This window comes from Protopterus annectens, chromosome 10.part0, assembly GCF_019279795.1.
Source record: "Protopterus annectens isolate FY-2018-M chromosome 10.part0, PAN1.0, whole genome shotgun sequence".
Taxonomy (NCBI): Eukaryota; Metazoa; Chordata; order Ceratodontiformes; family Protopteridae; genus Protopterus; species Protopterus annectens.
Genome location: NC_056744.1, coordinates 1767583268 through 1767595868, shown reverse-complemented (window position 1 = coordinate 1767595868; position 12601 = coordinate 1767583268). Strand labels below are relative to the sequence as shown.

The 12601-nt window shown below is 34.3% G+C and overlaps 1 protein-coding gene across 1 annotated transcript in view; it reads right to left on the bottom strand.

Moving 5' to 3' along the window:
- Nucleotides 1-312: 312 nt before the first annotated feature.
- LOC122814481 (myb-like protein X) overlaps nucleotides 313-12601 on the bottom strand; it is a 79944-nt gene continuing 67655 nt past the window's right edge. The window contains exons 5-8 of the mRNA XM_044087058.1: nucleotides 9464-9553; nucleotides 4960-5049; nucleotides 450-539; nucleotides 313-323 (exon numbers count right to left, since the gene is read on the bottom strand). Coding sequence (XP_043942993.1) covers nucleotides 313-323; nucleotides 450-539; nucleotides 4960-5049; nucleotides 9464-9553 — 281 coding nt within the window. The remainder of the gene's footprint in view (nucleotides 324-449; nucleotides 540-4959; nucleotides 5050-9463; nucleotides 9554-12601) is intronic.

Below are 12601 nucleotides of genomic sequence, written 5' to 3'. Positions count from 1 at the left end.
GTTTTCCATTTAGCTGAAAATAGTTCATTGATTAAAAAAGAAAACGTTTTCATCACAGAAGAAATAGAATATATTTCTATATCAAGGGAAACTTATTCCTCCTAAGGACCAGCCCCTCATATGATGTATAAAAGCTACTCTTGCTTTTTTTGGAAACCACAAAAACGTCTGAACCATTGAGTTGAATTCTTTTATTAATGTTTTTGGATGTGTTAATGACGTGGATTGTATAATATAAAGTATTTTAGGTAAAATGATCATTTCAATAATCATGAGTCTCTTCCATTGTAAACAGAAGTTTTTTCCATTTAACTATAAGATTTCTAATAAAAGATAAGCAATCGTTATAATTAAATTTATTATATCATTCATATTGTTAGCTAAAATAATCTTTAGATAAGTTGTAAATTCTGAGTAATAACGCAGATGGGATTTTAAAACAGACTTACCTGCTCTAGCTGACTCCTTCATTTCTAAACAGGGGTCACCCTGTGCATTTTGCTCCTTCTCTTTCTGGATCATCTCTTCCGTGTTTGTGTCTACAGAAATAAACCAACCATATCAAATTCAGCACTCATTGGAGTGGATTAGTATATTGTATATACCCTGCATTCAAATTTGTTTGTTGCAGGATGAGTAAGAGTTGACTTAAGCCAGGAAAATCAACAACTGGACTTGAACTCAGGAGCTTTAATTAATTCAAATATTTATACCAGTATTACATGGCAGGGGTCCTGAATGTAAACATAAATCACATTATGAAACCTATCACTGGATCCTGGGTTTGAGAACATCAGCCTGTATAGTACTCAATTATAAGCATATCAAAGTTCTTAGGCCCATGAAAAACAAGTACGTGTATGGTCTGGGTGTTGCTTGATTAAGAGAAGCATATCAGAGAAAGGTGTGTGTATGGAAAATAGTCTGACAAAATAACATCATGCATTACATGATCCTAATCCTCTGGCCTCTCCTAAAGGAATTTCTGTGAATAATTTATTGTACAAAAGAAAAAGAGAAAATTTGTCTGTATATCCCAGTGCCAGTTAGGTGTAGTATATATCTCACAGGGCTAACCCCATAATATTTAGGAACTTTTCTAAGGCAGACTTCCTACTACTTAGTGATAACATGCCAAAAAGTCAAGCCCTGAACTCTATGCTTTACTCATATGGTATGCACGGCCCAACCATTCAAGAACAAACACCAATGGCCAGCAAATGTGATACTCAAACACTGGACTCCAAAAAAAGGAAAAATTGAAGTATTTTATTGATGAAACACATAACTTCTTGTTCAAACCGGTTTCGGCTAAACAACCTTCTTCAGTGAAAAAGTCAATGTTGCATACAGGCAAGTAATGAATATTTATACACTACCCCAACCAATGGGACACATGGTATGTTCCCACTCAAAATAATTCACACATTTAAAATTACACTATATTGTAAACAGGATAAGAGAAATTCGGATAACAACAGGTTGATACTATGTAGTGACAAGGCATACCAATATTCTTTAAACCAAAAATATAATTAAACCAAAAAATATATACATTTGATATGATGCATATACCATATGTTAATTAATTGAAGTATACATCTAGTAGGTCTATACATAAATAAACAAAGTTAGTCTAAGTAATTAAGCTCCAGTATAATTAACAATAATATATAAAAATATAATGTGTAAACATAATAGATATATATATTGCTGTTTGAAGTATAAGTACATAGATAATTGTCTAGGTAAGACTATATACATAAAAATTTTTACAATATAAAGATGTGTCTACACTCATATCCATTGAACCTGCTGGTCAGATAATTCCTGGACTACCAATAATAATCTTTAAATATTTATACCAATCAAAAATATGGTATATGTGAAATAGTATAAATGATATCATGTGGTATACACAAAATACATTTCCAAAAATATATGAAAAGTCAGGAAGCTTGTTCACATTGCACAACATCCTTAAAAAATATCCTGCATATGTTTATAGCAGTTCACAGATGACCATTAAGACCAGGGGAATATAGTGCCCCAAGGTTAATGATTCAATACTTTTCTTTATGATTGAGGATGCTGTGCCAACCTTGTAAGTTACTTCTGTCTCCAGTAATTCAATCTATGATCATGAACATGAATTTGGCATTATGATGCTTGAGGGTATGTCTATAGAGGGCATTGCTCTCTTTTTTGTTTTTGATGTCCCTCTTGTGCTCATTCATACGGGTTCTCAATGAACGAGAACTTTGATCAACATAAAAGGCAGAACACTGGCAGGTGGCCAAATAGATAACCCAACTACTGCTACAGTTTCCAAAAACTTTGGAATCATAAACTCTACTTGTATTTGCACTAGTAAATTGTTTAAGTTTACTAACTTGTTGACAGGATCCACAATGTCCCCATGGAAAGGTACCCAAAAGTTGGTCTCCAGCCATGGTCATTTGTTTGTAAATGGCTCCCCCACTTTCCTTGTTCTTATAGTGAAAGAACAGAGCACCCAATGTTTTGCCACGTCTATATAAAAACTGACATTTTGGTCCTAAGAATTCTCTTAGTTGATCATTGGCCAAAAGTATGTTCCAAAAGTCAAGCCCTCCCAAGGAATACAGCTGCCCATACAGAAGTGTTCATAGAAAAACTGTACAATCATTTCAATAACTGCATAGAGACAGCTGTACCTAGCACAATTAAGCTTGGAGTTCACTCAAAAAACAAGCCACCCTGATGTAATCTAATAATAAGCAGCTTATACAACAAATGGAAAAAAGTGACATCCAAGATTAGGAGAGGCTATGCCCAGCATGATAAAGACACTGTCATCAATCTAAACAACTAAGAGGTCAAATGAAATCTACTAAAGCCAAATTTGAGATAATGACAGTTTCACAGGCAAAGGGCAACCACAAGGCTTTCTTTAGCTATGTCTGAAACATTAAAAGGAACACACAGCAATGTGAGAACTGATTATAAAAGGAACTGCTTACATGGAAAGCCATAAGATATAGTAAAACTGCTGGCAGTCAAATTCAGCTTTGGTTTTAACCCCCTTCCTTGTTTGCCCCCTAGCAAATACCATCAAACATCTTCCTCCCATCTATTACTAGGGAGCAGAAGTTTCATGCCCCCTCTAAAGCCAAAAATACTGCAACAGTAGGCCCAGATAATATCATAGGAATGCATCCTAAAAAGCCTGAAACACAACCTATCAGGACTACTGGAGACATTGTTTAACCACAGCCTCCCGAAAGACTTTGTACTAAGCTAATGGAGAACTGCATGTCATCCATTTACACAAGGTGGACATAAGCACACCATAGGAGTTAAAATCCCATAATTCTGAGTAGTCTCATACAAAAAACAGTGGAAAGAATAATCATAGAAATGGTAAATAAGGACATAGTTAATTTTCAAACACTGGATCCAACACAGTTTTGTTTCATCAAGAGAAGATCAGCCTACTCAGCATGTTGAGCATCTCTGAGAGGGTCATCAGAAGAATGGGTGAGGGCAAAATGTTCCATACTGCCTACCGTCACCTGGCTAAGTCATTTGATATAAATACCCCACTCAAATATTGTAAACAAACTCATGGATGTAGCCATAAACCTCTATGTTATGTAATGGGGACCCCTCTGGCTCTCAGTTCGGATACAGGACGTTAGGGGATAAACTGGTTAAAGAGGATGGTCACTTGTGGAGTCACTCAGATCTCTGTATTTTGTCCACTCCATCTGGTATCCATTTTACATCTCCAACATAATACCCTTTTCTTCCAATCTGTTCCAATGTATGGGGTGTGTAGAAAACCCTTTACGTAAATTTCCAAGAAAACAATCTCCATCTGAGCGAAAAGGTAGTCAACTTAGATGATTCCAATATAATTTTTTATCATCAACAGAAGTATTATTATTTATTAAGGAGAAATAATTCTAATAGTTACCTAAATTACATTCCGTTCCACCCTTGATTACTCTATAGAACTTTGAAAGTACATTCACTGAATGAGCTCTGTTGAGTAAGTATGACCAAAACATGTATTAATTTGAGAACAGATGATTCTGTGCTTAGTGGAAATGAATTAATTTTATCAATCATAAATTGTCTATATGATTGTAGTGGTAACCTTGAATCTTTATTTAAATCATATATAATTGTTAGATATTCTAATGAAGTTAGTTCATCCCAGCAAAGAACTGAGACCAATAGATGAGATTCTAATCTTTAAGCAAAATCGTATTAGAAGAGATTGAGGTAGGAATAATATTTTTTGTGTAAGCAATAGGAAATCGGATAAATATCCACGTTTTATAATTTATATTTCTTAAGTTAATCTTTTGAAATTGCTTCTATATGAGTGGCATGTCATAAGGAATGTTTTTTGGAAGTTTATTCATAATAAAATGATTTTTAAAACCCAAATAAATGGATTGTTTAAAACTAACAGTTTATCAGAATTAGATAATGCTAACATGTTAAACAAAAGAACTCGAAATGTTTTCCATTTAGCTGAAAATTGTTCATTGATTAAAAAAGAAAACGTTTTCATCACAGAAGAAATAGAATATATTTCTATATCAGGGAAACTTATTCCTCCTAAGGACCAGCCCCTCATATGATGTATAAAAGCTACTCTTGCTTTTTTTGGAAACCACAAAAACATCTGAACCATTGAGTTGAATTCTTTTATTAATGTTTTTGGATGTGTTAATGACGTGGATTGTATAATATAAAGTATTTTAGGTAAAATGATCATTTCAATAATCATGAGTCTCTTCCATTGTAAACAGAAGTTTTTTCCATTTAACTATAAGATTTCTAATAAAAGATAAGCAATCGTTATAATTAAATTTATTACATCATTCATATTGTTAGCTAAAATAATCTTTAGATAAGTTGTAAATTCTGAGTAATAACGCAGATGGGATTTTAAAACAGACTTACCTGCTCTAGCTGAGTCCTTCATTTCTAAACAGGGGTCACCCTGTGCATTTTGCTCCTTCTCTTTCTGGATCATCTCTTCCGTGTTTGTGTCTACAGAAATAAACCAACCATATCAAATTCAGCACTCATTGGAGTGGATTAGTATATTGTATATACCCTGCATTCAAATTTGTTTGTTGCAGGATGAGTAAGAGTTGACTTAAGCCAGGAAAATCAACAACTGGACTTGAACTCAGGAGCTTTAATTAATTCAAATATTTATACCAGTATTACATGGCAGGGGTCCTGAATGTAAACATAAATCACATTATGAAACCTATCACTGGATCCTGGGTTTGAGAATATCAGCCTGTATAGTACTCAATTATAAGCATATCAAAGTTCTTAGGCCCATGAAAAACAAGTACGTGTATGGTCTGGGTGTTGCTTGATTAAGAGAAGCATATCAGAGAAAGGTGTGTGTATGGAAAATAGTCTGACAAAATAACATCATGCATTACATGATCCTAATCCTCTGGCCTCTCCTAAAGGAATTTCTGTGAATAATTTATTGTACAAAAGAAAAAGAGAAAATTTGTCTGTATATCCCAGTGCCAGTTAGGTGTAGTATATATCTCACAGGGCTAACCCCATAATATTTAGGAACTTTTCTAAGGCAGACTTCCTACTACTTAGTGATAACATGCCAAAAGTCAAGCCCTGAACTCTATGCTTTACTCATATGGTATGCACGGCCCAACCATTCAAGAACAAACACCAATGGCCAGCAAATGTGATACTCAAACACTGGACTCCAAAAAAAGGAAAAATTGAAGTATTTTATTGATGAAACACATAACTTCTTGTTCAAACTGGTTTCGCTAAACAACCTTCTTCAGTGAAAAGTCAATGTTGCATACAGGCAAGTAATGAATATTTATACACTACCCCAACCAATGGGACACATGGTATGTTCCCACTCAAAATAATTCACACATTTAAAATTACACTATATTGTAAACGGCATAAGAGAAATTCGGATAACAACAGGTTGATACTATGTAGTGACAAGGCATACCAATATTCTTTAAACCAAAAATATAATTAAACCAAAAAATATATACATTTGATATGATGCATATACCATATGTTAATTAATTGAAGTATACATCTAGTAGGTCTATACATAAATAAACAAAGTTAGTCTAAGTAATTAAGCTCCAGTATAATTAACAATAATATATAAAAATATAATGTGTAAACATAATAGATATATATATTGCTGTTTGAAGTATAAGTACATAGATAATTGTCTAGGTAAGACTATATACATAAAAATTTTTACAATATAAAGATGTGTCTACACTCATATCCATTGAACCTGCTGGTCAGATAATTCCTGGACTACCAATAATAATCTTTAAATATTTATACCAATCAAAAATATGGTATATGTGAAATAGTATAAATGATATCATGTGGTATACACAAAATACATTTCCAAAAATATATGAAAAGTCAGGAAGCTTGTTCACATTGCACAACATCCTTAAAAAATATCCTGCATATGTTTATAGCAGTTCACAGATGACCATTAAGACCAGGGGAAAATAGTGCCCCAAGGTTAATGATTCAATACTTTTCTTTATGATTGAGGATGCTGTGCCAACCTTGTAAGTTACTTCTGTCTCCAGTAATTCAATCTATGATCATGAACATGAATTTGGCATTATGATGCTTGAGGGTATGTCTATAGAGGGCATTGCTCTCTTTTTTGTTTTTGATGTCCCTCTTGTGCTCATTCATACGGGTTCTCAATGAACGAGAACTTTGATCAACATAAAAGGCAGAACACTGGCAGGTGGCCAAATAGATAACCCAACTACTGCTACAGTTTCCAAAAACTTTGGAATCATAAACTCTACTTGTATTTGCACTAGTAAATTGTTTAAGTTTACTAACTTGTTGACAGGATCCACAATGTCCCCATGGAAAGGTACCCAAAAGTTGGTCTCCAGCCATGGTCATTTGTTTGTAAATGGCTCCCCCACTTTCCTTGTTCTTATAGTGAAAGAACAGAGCGCCCAATGTTTTGCCACGTCTATATAAAAACTGACATTTTGGTCCTAAGAATTCTCTTAGTTGATCATTGGCCAAAAGTATGTTCCAAAAGTCAAGCCCTCCCAAGGAATACAGCTGCCCATACAGAAGTGTTCATAGAAAAACTGTACAATCATTTCAATAAATGCATAGAGACAGCTGTACCTAGCACAATTAAGCTTGGAGTTCACTCAAAAAACAAGCCACCCTGATGTAATCTAATAATAAGCAGCTTATACAACAAATGGAAAAAAGTGACATCCAAGATTAGGAGAGGCTATGCCCAGCATGATAAAGACACTGTCATCAATCTAAACAACTAAGAGGTCAAATGAAATCTACTAAAGCCAAATTTGAGATAATGACAGTTTCACAGGCAAAGGGCAACCACAAGGCTTTCTTTAGCTATGTCTGAAACATTAAAAGGAACACACAGCAATGTGAGAACTGATTATAAAAGGAACTGCTTACATGGAAAGCCATAAGATATAGTAAAACTGCTGGCAGTCAAATTCAGCTTTGGTTTTAACCCCCTTCCTTGTTTGCCCCCTAGCAAATACCATCAAACATCTTCCTCCCATCTATTACTAGGGAGCAGAAGTTTCATGCCCCCTCTAAAGCCAAAAATACTGCAACAATAGGCCCAGATAATATCATAGGAATGCATCCTAAAAAGCCTGAAACACAACCTATCAGGACCACTGGAGACATTGTTTAACCACAGCCTCCTGAAAGACTTTGTACTAAGCTAATGGAGAACTGCATGTCATCCATTTACACAAGGTGGACATAAGCACACCATAGGAGTTAAAATCCCAAAATTCTGAGTAGTCTCATACAAAAAACAGTGGAAAGAATAATCATAGAAATGGCAAATAAGGACATAGTTAATTTTCAAACACTGGATCCAACACAGTTTTGTTTCATCAAGAGAAGATCAGCCTACTCAGCATGTTGAGCATCTCTGAGAGGGTCATCAGAAGAATGGGTGAGGGCAAAATGTTCCATACTGCCTACCGTCACCTGGCTAAGTCATTTGATATAAATACCCCACTCAAATATTGTAAACAAACTCATGGATGTAGCCATAAACCTCTATGTTATGTAATGGGGACCCCTCTGGCTCTCAGTTCGGATACAGGACGTTAGGGGATAAACTGGTTAAAGAGGATGGTCACTTGTGGAGTCACTCAGATCTCTGTATTTTGTCCACTCCATCTGGTATCCATTTTACATCTCCAACATAATACCCTTTTCTTCCAATCTGTTCCAATGTATGGGGTGTGTAGAAAACCCTTTACGTAAATTTCCAAGAAAACAATCTCCATCTGAGCAAAAGGTAGTCAACTTAGATGATTCCAATATAATTTTTATCATCAACAGAAGTATTATTATTTATTAAGGAGAAATAATTCTAATAGTTACCTAAATTACATTCCGTTCCACCCTTGATTACTCTATAGAACTTTGAAAGTACATTCACTGAATGAGCTCTGTTGAGTAAGTATGACCAAAACATGTATTAATTTGAGAACAGATGATTCTGTGCTTAGTGGAAATGAATTAATTTTATCAATCATAAATTGTCTATATGATTGTAGTGGTAACCTTGAATCTTTATTTAAATCATATATAATTGTTAGATATTCTAATGAAGTTAGTTCATCCCAGCAAAGAACTGAGACCAATAGATGAGATTCTAATCTTTAAGCAAAATCGTATTAGAAGAGATTGAGGTAGGAATAATATTTTTGTGTAAGCAATAGGAAATCGGATAAATATCCACGTTTTATAATTTATATTTCTTAAGATAAACTTTTGAAATTGCTTCTATATGAGTGGCATGTCATAAGGAATGTTTTTTGGAAGTTTATTCATAATAAAATGATTTTAAAACCCAAATAAATGGATTGTTTAAAACTAACAGTTTATCAGAATTAGATAATGCTAACATGTTAAACAAAAGAACTCGAAATGTTTTCCATTTAGCTGAAAATTGTTCATTGATTAAAAAAGAAAACGTTTTCATCACAGAAGAAATAGAATATATTTCTATACCAGGGAAACTTATTCCTCCTAAGGACCAGCCCCTCATATGATGTATAAAAGCTACTCTTGCTTTTTTTGGAAACCACAAAAACGTCTGAACCATTGAGTTGAATTCTTTTATTAATGTTTTTGGATGTGTTAATGACGTGGATTGTATAATATAAAGTATTTTAGGTAAAATGATCATTTCAATAATCATGAGTCTCTTCCATTGTAAACAGAAGTTTTTTTCCATTTAACTATAAGATTTCTAATAAAAGATAAGCAATTGTTATAATTAAATTTATTATATCATTCATATTGTTAGCTAAAATAATCTTTAGATAAGTTGTAAATTCTGAGTAATAACGCAGATGGGATTTTAAAACAGACTTACCTGCTCTAGCTGAGTCCTTCATTTCTAAACAGGGGTCACCCTGTGCATTTTGCTCCTTCTCTTTCTGGATCATCTCTTCCGTGTTTGTGTCTACAGAAATAAACCAACCATATCAAATTCAGCACTCATTGGAGTGGATTAGTATATTGTATATACCCTGCATTCAAATTTGTTTGTTGCAGGATGAGTAAGAGTTGACTTAAGCCAGGAAAATCAACAACTGGACTTGAACTCAGGAGCTTTAATTAATTCAAATATTTATACCAGTATTACATGGCAGGGGTCCTGAATGTAAACATAAATCACATTATGAAACCTATCACTGGATCCTGGGTTTGAGAACATCAGCCTGTATAGTACTCAATTATAAGCATATCAAAGTTCTTAGGCCCATGAAAAACAAGTACGTGTATGGTCTGGGTGTTGCTTGATTAAGAGAAGCATATCAGAGAAAGGTGTGTGTATGGAAAATAGTCTGACAAAATAACATCATGCATTACATGATCCTAATCCTCTGGCCTCTCCTAAAGGAATTTCTGTGAATAATTTATTGTACAAAAGAAAAAGAGAAAATTTGTCTGTATATCCCAGTGCCAGTTAGGTGTAGTATATATCTCACAGGGCTAACCCCATAATATTTAGGAACTTTTCTAAGGCAGACTTCCTACTACTTAGTGATAACATGCCAAAAAGTCAAGCCCTGAACTCTATGCTTTACTCATATGGTATGCACGGCCCAACCATTCAAGAACAAACACCAATGGCCAGCAAATGTGATACTCAAACACTGGACTCCAAAAAAAGGAAAAATTGAAGTATTTTATTGATGAAACACATAACTTCTTGTTCAAACTGGTTTCGGCTAAACAACCTTCTTCAGTGAAAAAGTCAATGTTGCATACAGGCAAGTAATGAATATTTATACACTACCCCAACCAATGGGACACATGGTATGTTCCCACTCAAAATAATTCACACATTTAAAATTACACTATATTGTAAACAGGATAAGAGAAATTCGGATAACAACAGGTTGATACTATGTAGTGACAAGGCATACCAATATTCTTTAAACCAAAAATATAATTAAACCAAAAAATATATACATTTGATATGATGCATATACCATATGTTAATTAATTGAAGTATACATCTAGTAGGTCTATACATAAATAAAGTTAGTCTAAGTAATTAAGCTCCAGTATAATTAACAATAATATATAAAAATATAATGTGTAAACATAATAGATATATATATTGCTGTTTGAAGTATAAGTACATAGATAATTGTCTAGGTAAGACTATATACATAAAAATTTTTACAATATAAAGATGTGTCTACACTCATATCCATTGAACCTGCTGGTGAGATAATTCCTGGACTACCAATAATAATCTTTAAATATTTATACCAATCAAAAATATGGTATATGTGAAATAGTATAAATGATATCATGTGGTATACACAAAGTACATTTCCAAAAATATATGAAAAGTCAGGAAGCTTGTTCACATTGCACAACATCCTTAAAAAATATCCTGCATATGTTTATAGCAGTTCACAGATGACCATTAAGACCAGGGGAAATAGTGCCCCAAGGTTAATGATTCAATACTTTTCTTTATGATTGAGGATGCTGTGCCAACCTTGTAAGTTACTTCTGTCTCCAGTAATTCAATCTATGATCATGAACATGAATTTGGCATTATGATGCTTGAGTGTATGTCTATAGAGGGCATTGCTCTCTTTTTTGTTTTTGATGTCCCTCTTGTGCTCATTCATACGGGTTCTCAATGAACGAGAACTTTGATCAACATAAAAGGCAGAACACTGGCAGGTGGCCAAATAGATAACCCAACTACTGCTACAGTTTCCAAAAACTTTGGAATCATAAACTTTACTTGTATTTGCACTAGTAAATTGTTTAAGTTTACTAACTTGTTGACAGGATCCACAATGTCCCCATGGAAAGGTACCCAAAAGTTGGTCTCCAGCCATGGTCATTTGTTTATAAATGGCTCCCCCACTTTCCTTGTTCTTATAGTGAAAGAACAGAGCACCCAGTGTTTTGCCACGTCTATATAAAAACTGACATTTTGGTCCTAAGAATTCTCTTAGTTGATCATTGGCCAAAAGTATGTTCCAAAAGTCAAGCCCTCCCAAGGAATACAGCTGCCCATACAGAAGTGTTCATAGAAAAACTGTACAATCATTTCAATAAATGCATAGAGACAGCTGTACCTAGCACAATTAAGTTTGGAGTTCACTCAAAAAACAAGCCACCCTGATGTAATCTAATAATAAGCAGCTTATACAACAAATGGAAAAAAGTGACATCCAAGATTAGGAGAGGCTATGCCCAGCATGATAAAGACACTGTCATCAATCTAAACAACTAAGAGGTCAAATGAAATCTACTAAAGCCAAATTTGAGATAATGACAGTTTCACAGGCAAAGGGCAACCACAAGGCTTTCTTTAGCTATGTCTGAAACATTAAAAGGAACACACAGCAATGTGAGAACTGATTATAAAAGGAACTGCTTACATGGAAAGCCATAAGATATAGTAAAACTGCTGGCAGTCAAATTCAGCTTTGGTTTTAACCCCCTTCCTTGTTTGCCCCCTAGCAAATACCATCAAACATCTTCCTCCCATCTATTACTAGGGAGCAGAAGTTTCATGCCCCCTCTAAAGCCAAAAATACTGCAACAATAGGCCCAGATAATATCATAGGAATGCATCCTAAAAAGCCTGAAACACAACCTATCAGGACCACTGGAGACATTGTTTAACCACAGCCTCCCGAAAGACTTTGTACTAAGCTAATGGAGAACTGCATGTCATCCATTTACACAAGGTGGACATAAGCACACCATAGGAGTTAAAATCCCAAAATTCTGAGTAGTCTCATACAAAAAACAGTGGAAAGAATAATCATAGAAATGGCAAATAAGGACATAGTTAATTTTCAAACACTGGATCCAACACAGTTTTGTTTCATCAAGAGAAGATCAGCCTACTCAGCATGTTGAGCATCTCTGAGAGGGTCATCAGAAGAATGGGTGAGGGCAAAATGTTCCATACTGCCTACCGTCACCTGGCTAAGTCATTTGATATAAATACCCCACTCAAATA